Raw genomic sequence first — 19,391 nt, 5'->3', positions numbered from 1 at the left:
CCATAATTATGTGATTAACGTAGTTAACATATTATTACGATATGATCGGTAAATACCCGAGAGACGAGCCGCCGTGAGAACGACGACGAAGTGGGTCTGTGCCCTTGGCGCGAGTGAATGTCGGTCTGGCGCTCTGGCTCCATTCTAGTGTAAATAGTCTGTAAATAGCCTCTTTTGTCTGTGTCTTTCTACACGTAACAATATTTTACGTATAGTAATGCTGCTCCGATTCGTGTCGTCGTGTCAGTCAACTGACGTCTCATTTTTCACAGTTCATAGCTGCTCTGCGTAATTGGTTTGGGTCTTGTGACTTTTTAAGCTTGTTCTCCAGAATTCTTGGGTGTGTCATGTAACAGTTATTTTTTTTTTCTCTGTCTCTTTCTGTCTCTCTCTCTAGGTAGTGTCCACGCTAACTGCGCGTAGAAGAACGAAGGGTCCAAGGTCATACACCGCCTTCGCAGCCTCACTAAAAATGGCAGGCGCGATCAATGAAGTGGCAACAATATTAAAGTAAGTGCTATGCACATTGTTTTTTCTTTCTTAAGTGACTGCGCAAACAAAAGAAAACGTGCAATTAGACATCGCGGTATATGTCGGGACACTTTTTGGTTGTTGTTGTTGTTGTTGTTGTTGTTTAGTTGAAGCCCGCCTATTATTCTTTCGGTTTAAGATGTCCGAGGACAGCTATGCACTTCTTACAATTTGCGAATTCGAAAGCGTTAATGCCCAATTGAACGCCGTTGAGTGGTTCTTCGAGATATGAACTCCTAGCCCACAAGCGAGCTTGTTGGGACGCTTGGCAGGCGCCCTAGGCAGCGCAAGTCTGGTGCACTTCGATCCGTGACGTCATGCTATCCTGCCCGACTTCCATAGACTCTAATGGAGACGCTCCCGAGTAAGCCGCGATTATTAAAGCGAAGCTTTCTATGGGGGGTCTCACTGATTCGTCCGTGAGCGCCGAAAACGCACTGCAGGAAAGCCAACTTTACACGTCTGCGTAGAACACTACAGCGCCAGCGTCGACTGGCCGGCCGGTCAGTGCCTGATAACGGCGCGAAGCGCCGAGTTCAACAAGAGCAGCGCATGCGCACAAAGTTCACTGAAAGCGCAAGTTGCGTCTGCTAGGCATGACACCAACCCTGTCGCGATTAACTGAGCTTCCCTGCTTATCGGAGACAGAAAGTGCGCGGGAACATGGGCTCGTCTAAGGAGCTGGGAAAAAAAAATCAAAGCCGCTTTCTTAAAGAAAGATGGTTGAACGCCACGCTATCCAAACGAACTGTATGTATTTGCATTGCATCACGCGCGTCACGCAATGCATTCCTGGCCGTCACCATGGGTAGGCCAGCGGTGCAGCGCAGGGCAGAAGAGGAGGCTGCCGTACGCGAACGCAAGTGTAGAATCATCCGCGAAAGTGTGAGTGTGTGCATGTAATCAACAACATGCTCTAAAATAAAGGCTATGCAACTTAACGAAATGCGTTTTCATTCAACGTTCAAAAAATGCAGTCCTAAACAAGCAATCAAATCGCACATGCGTAGCGTCGGGTCGCTCAGCATTTCTTGGGTTAATTTTGCGTGGTCGTTGGCTTTCGACTTTGATTCAGTTTGCATTGGGGGTAAGCTTCGCGTTCAACCATCTTTCTTTAAGAAAGAGGTTTTTTATTTTCTTTACGTCACCGCTTTCGTGAAGCCAGGCTTGGCACCAATACCGAGCCAAGTAGCAAGTAGCAGTAGTCCAAGTAGCACGACGTCATGAAGCAGAGTGCGCAGACCTGCTAACTAAAAGGCGCTTGTTTAGACCAGCGGGTAAGACACTCGTCCCCTGAGTCACTACCACCGAAGTTTTTTTTTTCCTTTCGAATTTATTCTGTTTTTTATAGATTAATTTTTATAGCGATTACCGAGGCACATTTAGAACTCAGGCGAGAGCTTGCGCTGACAAGGAACGCGCGTATAACACAGGCTTACGAGAGCGAAGATGACGTGGCGTCGCGGCGATGCCCTCTCTCCCCTCACGTGACGCGCGGCAGCTAGTGCACCCTTTCGCCCGCTCTGCTCCGTTGAGGCGCACTCGAGACGTGGCGTCCAGCCAATGGGAATTTAGATGCCGTTTCTCTCTTGTCCAGTCTAAAAGCCCCTCCTTACGCGTTTTCGCCGACCAGGTTAAGTACCGCCAACCTACCCTCCTTCTCCGCGCTTCTCCCTCGCTCACCCGCTCAGCTCCTGGCGTCGACCGGAACTTGCGTAATCCCAGCTTCTGGTTTTAGGCGGGAGTTAAGTCACCGGCACATAGAGGTGCGAGCGTGCAACAAGCGAAAATTCAGGAACCCGAAATCCCGGAAGAGGAAATTGCGGAAGCGGATCTGATATGAGCGACAAATAAGGGAACAGTGGTGCACATCAAAGATTGGCACTGCTTAGCAAAAGCGGCTCTGGCGCGTGGATTAAGGGTCTTCTCACTCAATGGGCGATTTGATGGTTTCGCATCAAAAAGCACTGTTTCATTACAACTGCATTACGTCCAGAGGTACACATTACCAGAGGGACAAATCGCAAAGCGATCCTTGCTTGCTGACCAATTGTCACATATTCCCTTTGAAATTATTCGCTTCAGTGCGAATGTCGGGACCGCGATATTAGAGTTTAAATAAGTTAACATTATATATACTAAGGTATTACGTTCAATCGAATGTCAAGCTTCAAGTTAACAAGCTGTCGCCCATTAGCACCTAAGATAATATTTCTTGGTAAGGCTAACAGCGACTGACACAAGCCTGAATAACCCTCCAATTTTAGAAAAAACCGGCAAAAAAGTTCGACTTTCAACACCTCACTCTACGAAAGCACAAGACCAGATTTTAAAAGCTGAAGATATTGCCCTCTAAGCAGTCATAAAAGAAACTATCTCTTACGTCAGTATCGGACAAATGCATCACTGCTCTTGAATACATATGTGAAACAGCACCTGTACAAAATACGCAGGAGCTAATTATACAAATTTCGAACACTACAGCAACTATCGAGACCAACAACTGCCTTCACAAATACCAGACATTATCAATAAAAACCCACCCGTTTTAGACTTACTAAACTGCCGAAGTTTATGTGTCATAAAAGAAATAAGTGAACAGGCGGCTTAATAATACGTAAGTTCTCAGGATATTTAAAATTCCTGACATTGTGCTTGTATTAGAATCTAGTAGAGCCGTTTAGGATTTTGTTTAGTACTCCCACTTCTCTCGTGCACCCACCGATTATTTCTAGGTGGAATGAGCACGATTTGCTGTTTCGATTTTATATGCGATAGCAATTATATGGACACTCCAGGCGCATTTGTGCCGTCGCCATCGCCACCAGCGTCGCCGTGATGTTCCCTATGAAGTCCAAGAGCGATAGCTTGCGAGGGTGAGCCGACGATGGTGACTCCATCTTGCGCGCGAAAGGGAGGAAAGCGGAGAGGGAGCACGTCTTCCTGATAAAAAATGGCGCACAACGCGAAGGACAAGAACTGCGAGAGACGACTGCGAGAGTCCTTGTCCTTCGTGCTGTACGTCATTTTTTATCATGAATTACCGACTAGCCCAAGCAACCACCCTAATTCCGTCTTCCGTCACGCGCAAGGTACTAGGGGAAGGGGACAGGCGTTCTACTGTGGCGGCGGCTGCGTATTGCGCCGCCGCGCGGGCTCTAGCTTGAAAACGGTCTGCAATGGGGACACAGTGCACCAAGTGCTGGTAGCTTCTGGGGCGCTGTGTTCTCGCCGCTCAGCTTGCGCTAAAATGATAGGTAGCGCGAATGTGAATTCGCTCGCTGCAGCTTCCGCGCTTTCACACTTCGGCACTTTGACAGCGAGTGTGCGCGGTCATCGAGCGAGATGAGCTCGTGTTTCCTTGTGCGCGCGTGGGACCATGCTAGTTAATTTAGTTAGTAGGCTATTGTTAAAAAGTTTATACGGGCTATAAAGCTACTATTCTTACTTCGTATAGCTGTCTACTAATTTGCTACCGCAATCGATGCTTCGCCTCTCGACGGCGAAACTTCGACTTTTTTTTATAACCTGTACAGACTAATTATGTCCTCGTCACGATGAACTTTTTTTTTCTGCTATATACTGTATCCCGTAGTTGCTTTGCTGTCAGGGTAGCTCTTCCACCTCATTTCCTGAGTTTTTTACGGTGTCTGACGAGGCAATTTCGTACAGAACTTACCTTAAGTGAACCAAAGAAAACAAAAACAAGAAACAATGGCGACTAATAAATGAAGTCATCCACTTAGCAGAAACCTTATGCTTAGCGCGTTTCGATTAAAAATTACGCAGTTTAGCCCGAAGCGTGGACCTTGACTGCAATATTTCGCTCTGGTCTGCAACTCCCCTGAGGGTTCTGTAACTAGATATATGCGGGAGCTACATGCGGGTGCGACGCAGCGCGCAGGTCAACTACTGCTACACTCTAAAGCGAAATTGCACCCTTTGGGTGGTATCTTGCCGCACAACACACTCTAAGAAAAGTTTACCCCCTTTGGAGTGCCCCTTCTGCCACACAAACATAATCGTCGTCTGCCTTGATGCGTTTCCTTCTTTGAAAACGCCGCGCCCGCTACACTCTAAAAAGAGCTTGCACCCTTTGGAGTGTATCTCTGCCACACAACAATAATCGTCATCTGCGTTGATGCGTTTCCTTTCGTGAAAACGCCGCGCCCGCTACTTTCCTGTCGGGAATGCTATCATGCTAATAACGCGCATGCCGTTCGTTACTCGAAAGTACCGGGCTCGCAGCGTTAAAGAAAGGAAACGCATCAAGGCAGATGACGATTATCGTTGTGTGGCAGAAGGGGGACTCCAAAGGGTGTAAACTTTTCTTAGAATGAGTAATCGTCATCTGTCTTGCCGCATTTCCTTTCTTTATGGCTGCGAGCCTGGTACATCCAAGTCACGAGCGGCATGCGCGTTATCAGCGTGGCAGAGCATTCTCGACAGGAGAGTAGCGAGCGCAGCGGTTTCAAGAAAGGAATCGCAAGCAAGGCAGAAGACGATTATTGTGGCAAATATACAACCCAAAGGGTGTACGTTTGTCGGACAGTGTAGGCAAAAGGAACAGCGCCCGGGCTTGCACCAGGTGTCCCACAACGCTGGCGGGACAAGAAGCGCCGTCAGAGATGTTGGAAGCGCTGGAACTCTACGGTATGGCGAGCTAGACAGCCCACATCTCACAACCAGACTTAAGTTTGCATCTGTACACGGCTTGGCGAATGTGCATGCTGTTCGTTGTCGATGATGTATTCTGAGCGCGATGATGATGACGATGTGTATTAGCATCCCTTTTGAAGCGGGGCGGGTCCAAATAGTCGCTTTTCCGGCTTGATTTATTCGGGGTTTTACTACATCCATCACCATCCTAGCCCTTATCCTGCCTTATCTCGATGTTAACTTTAGCATTTAAAAGATCTGCCACTACACTCTAAACAAGTTTATACCCTTCGGGGTGTATATCTGCCACAGAACAATGATCGTCATCTGCCTTGCTTGCGTTTCCTTTCTTGAAAACGCCGCGCCCGCTACTTTCCTGTCGGTAATGCTATGTCATGCTGATAACGCGCATGCCGCACGTTACTGGGAAGTACCAGGCTCGCAGGGTTAAAGAAAGGAAATGCGGACAAGACAGATAACGTTTATTGTTGTGTGGCAAGATACGACTCCAAGGGTGTAAACATTTCTTAGAGTGTATGTTGTGCCATTACCTACGCTTGCAATGGCTCCGGTTCTATCAATCTTCCCTGCCTTTTTTTCCCACAAATACCCTAACTGTATCTTAATAATCACGACTGCTGAGCAGTTAATTCTTCTATATTGTTTGACAGCCATCGCTTCGGCAAGGTGCACACACTCTACGAGTTTCACCGCGTCAATATCTTAGCATTTCATTACGATGTATCGAGTCCTTTCCGGCCTCTTTCTTTTTCATACTTCACCTTAAGGTGACATGTGCTGCGGTATCTTCTTGTTCTTAGGCAGCCGGCTATCGGCCTCAAATAGCAAAGCACTGCCCTTTGCGTTATCGTACGGATTTTCCCTCCCGATTTCCTTCTTGCCGTATTTGTAAATCTCCGTGAACTCCTTTATTTTTTCGATATTTCCCATCCAATTTGCCGTCTTTGTTTCTTTCACTTTCTTTCTCACGGCTTCTACTTGTCTATTTACACTTTCACTTACCCTGTACTTGGTTGTCAGCTTTCTTGACATCTATCTCCACTCCATGTCCACGCTTTCGAAGTACAGATATCTGTGCACATTAAGCCAGCCATTTCTTTTCATCTATGTCCCTTAGTGTTACTTCAAAACTAATTTTGCTCTGAGCTTACCTTACTTCGAAAGAAGCCCTACCCATGTATGCCCTTGCACTGCCTCATTTGCGGTTTTACCGTGGGACCCCAAATCCAATCCAAAACTGCCATGCGCTGGTACGTATGCTGCTCTTTACGGGACATTTATGAAGTGCACTGGAAGAGAAAATTGGCAATTCCTCCTGAGGGGGGAGCGGCGAAGAATTGAGACAGATAGCGAGGTTTAATCGCTGCACTAGAATTATGACTGGGAGCTTGCCCTTATTGTTGAAAAGAAAAGCGTACAATCACTGCATTCTACTAGTGCTAACATGTGCGGCATAAACTTTGACGTTAAAAAAAGGCTTGAGAAGAAGTCAACCACCACGCAACTAGTGATGGAACCAAACAGTGTTAGGCCTAACGTTAAGAGAGACAGGAAGACAGAGCTGTGGATAAGAGGGAAAACGAGGTAGCCGATATTCTAGTTGACATTAAGAAAGAAAAATGCTGCTGTGCAGGTTTATATAATGCGTAAGGCAGACTACCAACGATCTGTCAAGGTTACAGGAATGGGCGACAAGGAAAAAGAAGCGGAGTCGAGGACGGCAAAAAAATTAGGTGGAGGGATGAAATTAGGAAATTTGCAGGCACAACTTGAAATCAGCTGGCGCAAGACAGGGGCAACTGCAGCTCGCTGGGAGACGCCTTTGTTCCGCAGTGGCCATAAAGATAGGCTGATAATGATGATGATTAGAGTAGTCCGGCTGATATGAGAAAAGCACGTAATCAGCCGCGGGAGATCTTTAATGCACGTGTTGCCGCTAACACAAACTCCCAGTGTATGGCGCGCACTCATTTACTATTTCGCAGGGAGATGTTCACACCAAACCTGATCATATCATACGGACACCTGTTTGCACATGACCAGCTGTGGCCTGACTGCAAGATCTTGCCTCCCACGTTCTTAATAGAGCCCGATTCGTTCTCCTACAGGTATAATTTGGTAAGCTCCGCATGGTTTATCTTTCTCTTCGGTATATATGGACAACGGAATCACTAATATTACCGATACATAAGGCAATTCTAGCGATTCGAAAATCTGTTCAAGAGATCGATTTTTCTCTCTCCAGTTCTCGTACGCAAGCTCGGCTACGCAACGTTCATTCGGACTAAACTTGAGTATGCCTCAGCAATTTGGAACCCTCACCAGACTTACCTTATCAACTCTCTTGAAGCAGTGCGGAATCGCGCGGCACGTTTTATGGCCTGAAACTACGACTGCCATACGAGTCTAAGTAGCATTAAATCAACCCTCAGCATCCCTAGTAACACTTCGTAGAAAGATTTCACAACTTTTCCTTTTCCACAAACTGTATTATAGTTTCCCACACCTCAAGAGCGCTATTCTTCTTCCACCCAACCGCACTCCTCACCGTCTCTTTAACAACCTGAATCCACAACGTCTGCATGGTACCTCTAATGCCTTCAACAATGCTTTCTTACCTACTGCTATTGAACTGTGGAACACGCTACCCGACAGTATAGGAAATGAAGGAATTCAGATAAATTTAGCCACCTACTGTCATGTTTATAAACCCTTAACCTACCACTACTTCGCTGCTACTCTAACGTCGACCATTTTCCTTTTCAACTGCTCTATTATACTGCCGGTTGTGCGGCAATTACCTTATTTTTTTGTTTTGTTATTATTTTATCACCTTTTTCAAGCACATATAGTAAGCTTTGTTTACCGTTGTATACATAAGTTAACCATTGTATAATAATGAGCATCGTATTTATTGGTTCATATGGACGACCCTTTGTATAATACCATGAAAAGGGGTCACCTTTTTAAGGGACAATAAGTGATGATGACGCTGATGAACCCACGTGTAGAAGCCCGCTGACTCATTCCTCAGAAAGTGCATGAGTTTTGCGCTCGGATGTCGAAGCATATGGTGATATGCACACCATACATAAACCATTAGGCTGGCACGAATTAAGACGAGCTACAGGTTGCTCCTGACCATTTTCCCTGCTCTTACGCCTGTGCCGCTCGCCTTATCTTGTCAATGTCTGTAAATATGCGTTTCTTCTGAAACATTTTTTAGCGGAGGTGCTAGGTACGCTGCCTGCGTGTAACCATCACCCAAGCGCTAAACTCGAGTGATCCCCGCACTGTTACCGCCGCGATGGCCAACGAAGCACCCACCCTGCCGGTACCTACCGCGCAGCAGCCGTCTCCCCCTTCTGTCATCTGGACAATTCCTAACGATTCAGGCCCCCCCTGTGGCACAGACGGCCTGGTCGTCGAGAATCGGATCTCACGGTATGAGTGTGTCAGCAAACAGATCAGGTGGAACGATACGCTTATGTTGTCGAACGTCGTATTTTATCTTAAAGGATCCACGCCCGTCTGGTACGACACGCACGAGAACGACCTGAGCAGCTGAGACCTGTTGGAAGAGAATGATTTGCTCGACAAGCCCTTGTGTCATCAGCTAGCCGCTAAAAAGAACTTGGCTCTCGCGCGCAGTCATCGACTAAACCATACAGTTCGCATATTCAGGATGCTCTACCACTTTGCCGTAAAATTAACAGTAACATGTCCGAAGGTGACAGGAACGGGCACATCCTCAAAAGTATTGCCGCTGGCGTATTCAACCTCTTGGTATTAAGCAACTGTGCTACTGTGGATGTTATTGTGCAAGAGTGTCGCCAATTAGTACAAGCAAATCTCGCCCTCCACCCTGCAATTCAGAGGCTCCACAATACTGCCTCATCGTAGTCGTGTGAAGAACCCCCCCGACTTTACAATCGCCAGCACCCGAGACTTCGACACGTATCGTTCACCGTCAGCAACAAAAAAAAAAACACTTTATCCAGCGCCTCTTGTACCCGATGTGCCGTCTGCCAACGAGCCTATGGTTTCTTGATTCAAGCCGTCGTTCTCCGGGAGGTCGCTTATTTAGGACTGCCCTCTGTCGGCACTGTGCTCCCTCCAAGCACTGATCACATTCCACCAGTCAAACCGAGGAAGCAGCCCTTTTACTCGCAGTACCACAACCACGCTGAGTGGAGGACGCCGGATGACCGTCCAATATGTTTCGCGTGCTCTCGACTTGGGCACATTGCGCGGCACCGCTGGAGCCACCGGTCATCGCCGACTGGCGGGAAGACCCGGAATCTTCGTCTTGGCAGCTACTCTCGTGCAACATCGTCGCACTCTCTACCGGCTGGCGTAACCGATGTCAACACTCGCACCAATGTGTACGGCAGGTCCACATCACCACGTGACGGCCGATCTCGCTCGCAGCAAGCCCGCCGTTTGCTGTCGCCTACCAACCCTGGACGCCGCGCATCGGAAAACTAACGAATGCAGTGCCCAGACCAGACGCCGTATTCTTGACCCGGCCTCCAAATCCGCGTCTAACTGTCCCTACTAGCTATAATTTGCTTGAAGTCCAAGTAGACGGTGTAAGTGTTCCGGCCTTTGTCGACACTGACGCAGAACCCTCGGTCATGAGCAGCAGTCTTCGTGAGAAACTAAATAAAGTGGTAACACTTGCCGTGAAACGTACAGTTGAGAGTTGCCGACAGAAGCACACCCTACCGTTGTCGGTATTTCTACTGCCCGCGTCACTATATCTGGCTATTGGACAAGAGCTATGTTACATGTGCTTGAGCACTGCGCATGCGAAGTGAACTTGGGCGTTGACTTTTTGCCCACATATTTAGCCCTCATCATCTGTAGCATCGGTGTCCTCCAACTTGAATTCCCTTGTGTCCCTGAGACTCATTCTGCTACCCCTGCGAGACTGTGCTCTGTGGAGTTCGTGCGGTTGCCGCTTCAATTCACTAGGTATGTTATTTTGACGCCCTGATCTTATGTCGCTGACGGAGATTACGTTGCATCGCCGATTCTTGACGTGGTCTTGGCACACAATGTGACCCTACCACGCACGGTTGTCGAAATTGTTGACAATGAAGTTCATCTGCCTGTGCTTAACTTTGGTATATCCGTGCATGTTCTACCATCGGGAGTTGTTATTGAAACCTTGTCCTCTTTCGTCGACTGTCAGTTCTTCCCACTAACATATGTAGCCCCTTCAAGTTCCACATGTGCAGAAGGACCAGTCAACGTGAACCAGTGAATTCGACAAAATGATAACCGCGGACCTTTCACCTGTGCACGCTGATGACCCTCACCATGTGTTAGCGTCATGCCATGATGTTTTATTTATACAACTGCCCGCTTGGCCAGGCAACGGTTGTCAACCATCGAATCGACACCGAGGACGCGAACTCTTCTCATCGGCGTCCGTATCCTGTTTCTGCTGCGGGATGAGGGATTACAGAAAAAATAAGTCTCCAAGAGGACGGAAAAAGACCTAACCGTCTAGCTAATGGGCAGCTCCAGTTGTACTCGTCAAGAAAAGAGACGGCACCAGGCGTTTATGGGTCGATTGCAGACACATGAACGAAATCACTAAGAATGATGTATATCCTTTACCACGCATAGGTGATGCCCATAACTTTGCCTCCATGAAGCAAGCTATTTTTCGTCCATCGACCTGCGTTGTAGCTTTCGGCAGGTGGCCGTGGATCCTAGGAACCACAAGAAGACCGCATTTGTAACAACGAACGGGCCACACTAATTTAAAGTTATGCCCTTCGGTCCATGTAAAGCGCCGGCTACATTTCAACGTATAATGGATTCGCTCCTTCGAGGCTTCAAATGGTCGACCTGTTTATGTTACCTAGATGACGTAATGGCTATTTCAACGAGATTTGCCAGTCAGATTCAGCGTCTGGCGGCCATTCTCCAAGTGTTCAGCAGTGCTGATATTCAGCTAAACTCACCCAAGTTCCACTTTGCACGTCGCTAAATCACAGTGCTTGGTCACCTTGTAATTGTTGGGGGAATCCTACCCGAACCGTAAAAAATTCACGCCGTGAAGCATTTGACTGTACCTTCCTCTACCAAAGACGTTCGCTCCTTCATTAGCTTGTGTTCTTACTTTCGTCGCTTTGTCGAAAATTTCGCCGAAATCGCCCTTCCACAGAAAGATACGCCGTTCCTGAAGGGCCGCAGACAAGTTCATGCATTTTCTGCGCTGATCCACATTTTCACGACTTCCCCTCCCTTGGCCCACTCCCACCCATCTGCTCCTACTGAAGCTCAGACGGATGCCTACGGATACGGAATCGGAGCCATCTTTGCCCAGCGCCAACGTGGTCATGACTGCACTCATGGCGTATGCTCCAATCACCTGCACTCTGCCCCAAAGAGCAATTACTCGATTACCGAGCGTGAATGCCTTGCCTCTGTTTGGGCCATCTCCACATTCACGCCTTACCCCCTTGGCCGCCCATTCACGGTAGTGACTGACCGCCATGCGCTCTGCTGGCTTTTCTCGCGGAAGTATCCTACAGGCCACCTTGGACGCTGGGCTTTGCGCTTGCGAGAGTCCGGCTAATTGCATCAGGATGCGGACTGCCTTTCCCGATAACCTGTTGATCCACCCGACAGCAGAAGACCTTTATGCAGAACATCACGGCGACGCCGACGGCGGAAATTTGCTTTAGTGTCCGTATAATTGCTATCGCAATAGAAGCTTACCGTGCGGGGACGAACGCGCACCGCAACTAGGTCGCGCTAGAGTGCGCGCATTTTGCATCGGCGCCTTGAATCGCTGGTGAAAGTTGTACCCCGGCCATCTTACCGTTGCGCAAACTATCGCACCCGCCGCGCAACTGCCTCCGCTCCTCTTGTCATGTGTTTCCCTAAGTCAAGCCGCGATATTGCTCCTCCATTACCGCTCTGTTGCTCCACCTCGCCGGTAGCTCTTCCACCGAGGCCACACCTGCCGGCATCAGTGATTGTCAATTTATATTCTGCTAGTGCCATCGTAATAAAACCATTGCGAGGACACGTACCATGTGCGAGGATCAGGGTCGGCCCAGCCACGCCTCTGATTACGCTGCCTCCCTTATCAGGTGACGTGAGAAAGCAAAGCACAGCGTCAATGGGCCAACATTGACCTGCGTTTCATTTCGCGCACTGTCCACAATGTTTTGCATAGTTGAGAGGGTGGAGGCCCAGCGTGGTATCAGTGTTGTTTGTATTAACCAGGGGCCGTATTCGCAAAGCACTTCCTTCGAAATCCTTCACTGCCGTTGGGCCATCGCCTTAGCTAATAATATGTCCAGGATCAGGGTTGTCTGGAATCTAATGAATAATTGTGGCTTAGGAGCTTTTTGTCAATACTGGCCAAGAACTTTTTTTAGTCACCGCAGGCCCGTCAAGAGCAGGAGCTCATTAGACAACCTTCGCCAACGATAACCGAATCCAGAGCATAGACCGCAGGATTGATAACAGGGTAGCTGATGTCAAAGCCATGACGAGCAAACACTAGCGACAACCAAGGGAACAAAGAGATCAACAAGGAAATGCAGGAAGTTTAACCCGACGGATGTCCGATTTGGTACCCTGCATGAGGGAGAGAGATTGAGGAATTAAAAGAAAATAGGGAATGGTGCAGAGAGATTAGAACAGGTTGAGAACAATCGCGATCGTTCTTTCGCTCTTTCCACTAATTCTCGAAGTCTCCGGAAAAAACGTGGCTGCCCCCTAGAAGGGTTACAAATTCTGGGGTGCGTGTTCAGAAACAAGCTCTTAGCGCTAGAATTTTTCTTTACATCATTTTCCAGCTAATCCTGATCCTGGACATGTAATTAGCGAAAGCTGCGAGTCGATGGCAACGAGCACTCACAAGCGACAGGCTTTGCGGATGCGGCCCCTGGTCTATAAGACTGGCTGTTTACGGAGCGAACGGCTTGGGTTGTAACACGCAGGAGTCTGCTGTGAAAGACATGGAGAACCTGCGCCACCAAGGCGTCAATTCTACGTGGGTCGTCTCAGTGGCCTCATTCGGCCGCTGGTACCAACTGATCTCCCGCGCCTTCGCGGAGGAATCGGACAAAGTGTGGAACGGCAAGCCACGCCCCCGTTTTGGAATTTGCAACGTCACGGCAAGCATGCAGCAGCTGGCGAGCATAGCGGAGGTGAGATCACCCTTTCGTTACAAAAAAAAAAAAGGTGGTACAGCACATCTCCTCGTGGCTCAGATGATCAAAACTTTTCGAGCTTTCAGACAGTTTTTCCGAAATGTCAGCGTTCTAATGTTCACACGCAGTATATGAGAAAATTGAGTGCGGTCTTGGTTTTCAATTTAGTCCGTCATGTGAACTTGTTTTCCCGCGGAACACACCCTCGCAGGCTGGAAACTTGCACAAACATTGTGTCTATAGGCAAAAATGTTTCTTGCTGTTCAATTACATGTAAATAGAATGCTTTTTGAATGCAGAAAAAAATGGTCAAGAGAAAGCCAACACAGTTCCTAAATTAATTTTGAAAGGAATGTCTTAGCGTCTATCTTTGTTACCCCGTTATTTTTGACGTCCAGAGGCAGAACAGCAGAACAAAAAGCACTCGATCCATAACGATGGTGCTTCATCGCCGAACAGGTTATTCTAATGGCTCAGGGAAGAGACCTATTGATAAAGCAATGGTTGCTTCAGTCTTCCGTTATCGGTTCAGCGAATGAGTCACAAAGTACAGCGATGTCGGTTCATGTCGCCCACTGACTTCATGACAATGCCGCTACATATAACGTCAACCGTACGGAAATAACATTACATGAAAAAGTAAGTCATGTAAAGAGACTAATTGCAAAACCCTTCAGAAAATTCCTTCCTTGTGCTATTCTTGTTGCTTCTTTTAATAAAGAAAGCCCTACTAAGGCCTACAGCAATTTACCGATGAACATAAAGTAGTACTTTTTCGTTCAAGTCATTCCGCCGCTGCTGCCGCTCTACTGCTGTCATCGGGTAGCCTTTTCGGCCCCACCGGCAGTGTTTCACCTTGACGTTCTTACGGTCTCGCCTCTCGTATACATAAGATGGAGCTTCTGCCCTCGCGTTGTGCGTTCTACACCAAAATGTGCCAGACATACTTTGCCGTCTACCAGATACGTCTTTGTCAATCGGCAGGTCGATGGGTTCTTCAGCACGCTTCGGTAATCTTCAATATAAATAAATTACGGGTCGGGGGGGGGGGGGGGGGGGGGCGTTGCTGGTTTTCAACACCGTTTCCCAAGCGCAGCATGCCGACGTTCTACCCGTCAGGCAAAACGCATGCGCAGAAAAGCCGAACAATCCGAGCAGTGCTTGGCACACGCAAGCTATACGGCTTGGAATTTCTTGGTGCGTACGCCGCGTGACATTTCACCACCTTCGGTATCGGCCCGTACCGCAACGGAACAGGTTGTAACGTTGCTTGGCCAAATAAATCGGTCATCTTGCTATCGTCGTCGACTTGCCGATGTCGTCACGCGCACACATTTTCTCGCCTTAGGCAATCATCCTCGCGCCGCCGAGGAACTCACTGAAGAACCCTAAACGATGCCAGATGACCAGTTACTTTCGAAATGCTTCACGCAACACATAGATTTCCACAGCGCGCGGGATCTGCCCTACTTATTCGGCTTCATTCTGACTTGCGCAGGCTTGCAGCAAGACACTGTTGCCAAACTGCAATTACTCGGAGGCCCTCAAGTGCGAGTTCTGTCACGACACGTCGAGGAGGAGGATCTTTATGTACGATAATGCCAAGGCCCTTCGGAGCAAGGTAAATGCAACAGGCGAGTCGACTGCCTGACATCGAAGAAAGAAGGGTGATGGTTTAAGCTAGTAGGTTTTAATTAGCTTTTCCCCATGTAAATCGTTGTAAACACATTTGTGCATCGGGCTTCCTCTTCGTAACGACATATTTATGTCGCTTTTCCTCAGTTTCTTTTTTAATATATATGACACCGTCTATCAGACCGTAAAATATGAGGTGGCAGTAAGCGCTTGTCCTCGTTCTTTTTTTTCCCCTCTGTCCCCAGTCCCGCTTCGCACTTCACCGCACAGTGTTATAGAAGAAAGATGCGGTCTTCTTGGGCGCTTGGAGTACCCCGTGGTTCGTTGTTTGCGCTGCGCTAAACCACGGAATGGCGGAAATTTTTAGACCGCACTATCTACGGAATCGGCTTATATTTTTTGTTAAATAAACGCTTCCCTTTCCGGTTTTACGCGCACGCAGTTTGAGCCAGCGCTTCTGGGTTTAATTTCGGCCTCTTTGCCCTTGTGAAGCCCTATTACTGCTTCGTACATAGCTCTATACGCTAACTTGTACACTATGTTTTGTTGCAATCTTCATTTTGACGCCTCTTTCGTTGTCCTGCTATTATTAGTAGGGCCCTCAATTGCCCTATTTTGAATAAAGTCATCAGATATATTAGAAGATGCCATAATCTGAAGAGCCTAAAATCAGTTAGGAGCTGCCAGAGAAGACCTTGTCTTCAGAAAAGAGAAAAACTCCACGCGGTAATAAACGAGCAGCTGGAGTGGTGCATTGGATTTTTACAACACATTTACAGTGTGGTACAATGATAAAGGGAACACTTCAATGTGCGGCTCTCACATTGCTAGTGCTCTAACTGCAAGTGCCGGATGAAGCTATGCCAGTGCAATGCACAGGTGTTAAGAAAGGAGCCAGGGTCACCAGCCACTAGTCTTCCGCAGCAAAGCTGGGCGATTGTGCCCTTGCCATTAACACGTGCGCTACGCCCATGCGTTTTATTTAACAGTGCACCGAACTGTTATCGCTAACCGCTAAATACACATCATATCGGCTAAGGACGCGACACTCATATACAGGATCTCGTACGTGAATCGAAAACCTATGTACTGTGACGAGGCCACCATTCACGAGTGGCCGCAGCTGAAGCACACGTGGACAGTTTTTGATCGTTTATGTGCCGAAACTTTCGCATACAGGCAACGAACGCTCTGTAAAGTGCGACTTTGTCATTTTCTTTGTCATTTTTATTGTCATTGTAATTATCATGATCGTCTTGTTTTAATACAGCTGTGCCATTTGAAGAAGCAGCATTTGACGCTGAAGTACGGCGTAGCGGTGTACAGCCTGGAGTTTGCGGACTGGAGCAACGCCTGCAGAAGGCACGAGGCCTTCGATGAGTTGTCAGCCATCCGGGCAGTCGTCGACTACCTGCCCCGTTTCAGTGTGGCGTCGAACGTGACCGCCTGCGTCGCGTCGACTGCCGCCTGAGCAGCCTCGGTCAGAGGGCGTAGCGCCGTCATTTGTAGAATTTCCACTAGCTTGCTTCCCGCTTCGAATGTTCGGGCCGCAACAACGAAATAATAAAAACGATGACGACTTTCGCTGGCGCTACGAGTGGGTGTTTCAGCGATTCCTGCAAGCGGGCAGGCTAATGCTTCCATAAAGGAATGTGTCTTCTTCAAGACCAGTTGTCCTTTAGTCTAAACGCTAGGTAAACCCAAGCCTCGTGGACGGTGAGCGTGAAGAGAGTTTGGGGCGCTACATAACCCTTCAGTTCGGGTGTATACAACTTCCTACCTCAACACCTGTGATAATAAATGCATATATACATGCATACACTGCCCATTATCTCCAGCTGGCAGAACTACCCTTCCCAGGCGGCAGGCAGCTACCATTTCTAGGCAGCTGGTTGTCACTACAAGAAATACTACGCATAATCTCGCCCTGTTATGTTATTTCAGTGAACTGACTGGCTGAAAGCTGGAGCACCACAATTTTTTTTTACATCATGCCATTAGTCGCGTCTTACCTCTTGACGCAGTAAATGGTGAGCGATGTGCTTGCAAACTTGTCTTGCATCATAGCACTCACCAAGCTGTCGACAGCCACGACGACAAGATGGTCCTTCCGCATTGGAGGGACGCGTTCACCGTAGAATATACACGCGCAGTCGGTGCAGAACGAGCGGCACAACATGGCGTAGCCAGATAGCACTACAGAGTCCACAGTGCCAGGTGATAGGCGTCTATAGATTCACAGCAAAAGCGTTCAGTCTTGTCGACGACGAGCTCTCAAATACTCACTGCCGATCGGCACATCGAAGGACGCGCTTCCGCACACTACAGCAAAGGACGCATTTCAGCCACGCCCCACAAACGAATACCCATCAGGCGAAATTAAGCAGCGAGGTAAATAGTGGACGAACTACTAGCGCACTTCCCTGCTTCTATCCCCGCCGGGACACTTGGTGCATGACGATTTGGAAAGTGTCGACATGAATACTCTGTGACATTGCCACAACGCGGGGTGTAGCAGCTGTCGGGCACTTCCCTCGCCATATGTACACCACCTGCAACACGAAGCCAGAGATGCCGTTCCGCAAGTCCTCTCGTGTGGCGTAACTAAGCACCACCAAGCGAGGATGTCATCGTTCACGTCGAGGGCACAAATTGTTCATGTTCGAGGACACCGTCGCGAACGCCGAATCTCCACGTGAAGGAGGCAACGCTATAGAATGTTCTCGTGTCTTCGTGAACCGTCCTACGTGAGTCAACGCATACGGGAGCGAACCAAGCAAACGCTTACCTCTACCGACTTCAATAAAGCAGGCATTATGGGCGGCGTATGCATTATCCCGCGACTCCGGCAACGGCGCGCGCTTCCAGCTATCGCACCGCTTTCCGATGGCAGATAAGGCGATTCCCGCCCCGAGATGAGTTCGCGTTTCGCCATGCTGGCGTTGTCCAACGAGCGTGTTGCTCATTCGCGCGCGTCAGCTTAAGCTCCCGCTTTGTCGGCGAGTGAATTGTTCGAGCCGCAGACTTGCGCAGTGCTATCAGAGTCAGTCTTCAGGAACGTTACTGCGATATTTGCCGCGAGAAGGCGAAGCGCAGTACGGCACACAATGCAATGAATATCAGGGTGGCGCTGCTGTCAGTCGGCGTGCTGCCAACGAGCTGAAGCGGTTCCTTTCTTTTTTTTTTTTTCATATTGCACGCTGTCGACTGCTGCCTGTTCGCTTTTAACGAATCGAAGTGGCGAGTGTTCTGGCAGCTCTCGAAAACGATTACCGAGCATAGTAATGTGACAAAGCATAACCCCGTACACGCGTGTCGCACGGATCCAAAGTAAGCCATAACCTGTTATCTACTGCGAGTGGACATTAATCACGTTAATCTGCTATATCCTCGAATTCTCTACCTTGGCTACACTATACTTGATTTACAATTTCACAACCTTCCACACCACGTAGTAAAGCAAAAGCGAGATGAAAAAAAAAAAAGGTACGTGTGAAAAACGCAACGCGGCACTGTCAAGTGATGGGGTATTACGTCAAAAAATTTCACAAAGCTGCTCGTTTGTAACTGCCCTTCCTCATTGGCCGGCCGACTTCGCCTATAATATTTGCACCAGCATTATTGGCAGGAACATTACCGCGGTATTTCGTTGGGCCGGGTGCATATCGACAGGTTCGGCCAGCATAACCTTACACATGGACGACAGAAACAAAAAATGACTTCGGTGTCCTCGTCCCCTTTCCTTCGTCCTTGTGTAACGCTATGCTGGCCCAACTTGATCTTGGCTCCAATTTGCTCTTTGGAACACCTCTAGCCTAACAGCTATTTTCCAATGCGGGCCCTGGTTATCATATAGCGTGAAGCTACGTATCCATAGCTCTTTATTTTGCATTCCACTATTAGCAGAATGCAATCGCCGCAGCCGTACTTCCGACTCACGCCCTCTTGCTGAACAGTAAAACGCAACAAGCAGCGATATGTAACGCAGGAAACTGACTAGGTCAGTCATCACCTTCCAAAAAAGATGACGGCAAATGTCCAGACATGCGAAATTCTTTCACACAGGCCTCTCGTCTTTTATCTGCAAAATATTCCATGGTGACTCGACTGGCCTTGTCGCATCATCAATGCGTCATGCTCAATGCAGAATTACGTCGGTGTTACTACGACAGAATCCACTTTGTTCTGACGCCCAAAGGACAAATGGCAGCACAGAAATGTGGTATGGGAATATCACGTCCCGAAATACGACAAAATTTGTTTTTGTGCAAAAGAAAACTGTGATGACTTTTCTTTTTTTTTTTCAACAGGGAAAAGACGCACACATAGCAATGCGCTTAGGCTGACAAACTTCGGTGC

At 48.3% G+C, this 19,391-nt stretch overlaps 1 protein-coding gene across 1 annotated transcript; it reads left to right on the top strand.

The window, feature by feature from the left end:
• Positions 1–246: 246 nt before the first annotated feature.
• Positions 247–18,477, top strand: LOC126528150 (uncharacterized). The gene is made up of 5 exons (XM_050176017.3): positions 247–510; positions 7,197–7,329; positions 13,185–13,394; positions 14,896–15,018; positions 16,303–18,477. Exons 1-5 carry the CDS (start codon positions 473–475, stop codon positions 16,501–16,503), a joined length of 705 nt encoding a protein of 234 aa, XP_050031974.2. The 5' UTR covers positions 247–472; the 3' UTR covers positions 16,504–18,477.
• The last annotated feature ends 914 nt before the right edge of the window (positions 18,478–19,391 follow it).

Source organism: Dermacentor andersoni, chromosome 9, assembly GCF_023375885.2.
Source record: "Dermacentor andersoni chromosome 9, qqDerAnde1_hic_scaffold, whole genome shotgun sequence".
In the NCBI taxonomy this organism is placed as follows: Eukaryota; Metazoa; Arthropoda; class Arachnida; order Ixodida; family Ixodidae; genus Dermacentor; species Dermacentor andersoni.
The sequence above is the reverse complement of the archived record's forward strand: the minus strand, read 5'-3'. Positions and strand labels throughout refer to the sequence as shown.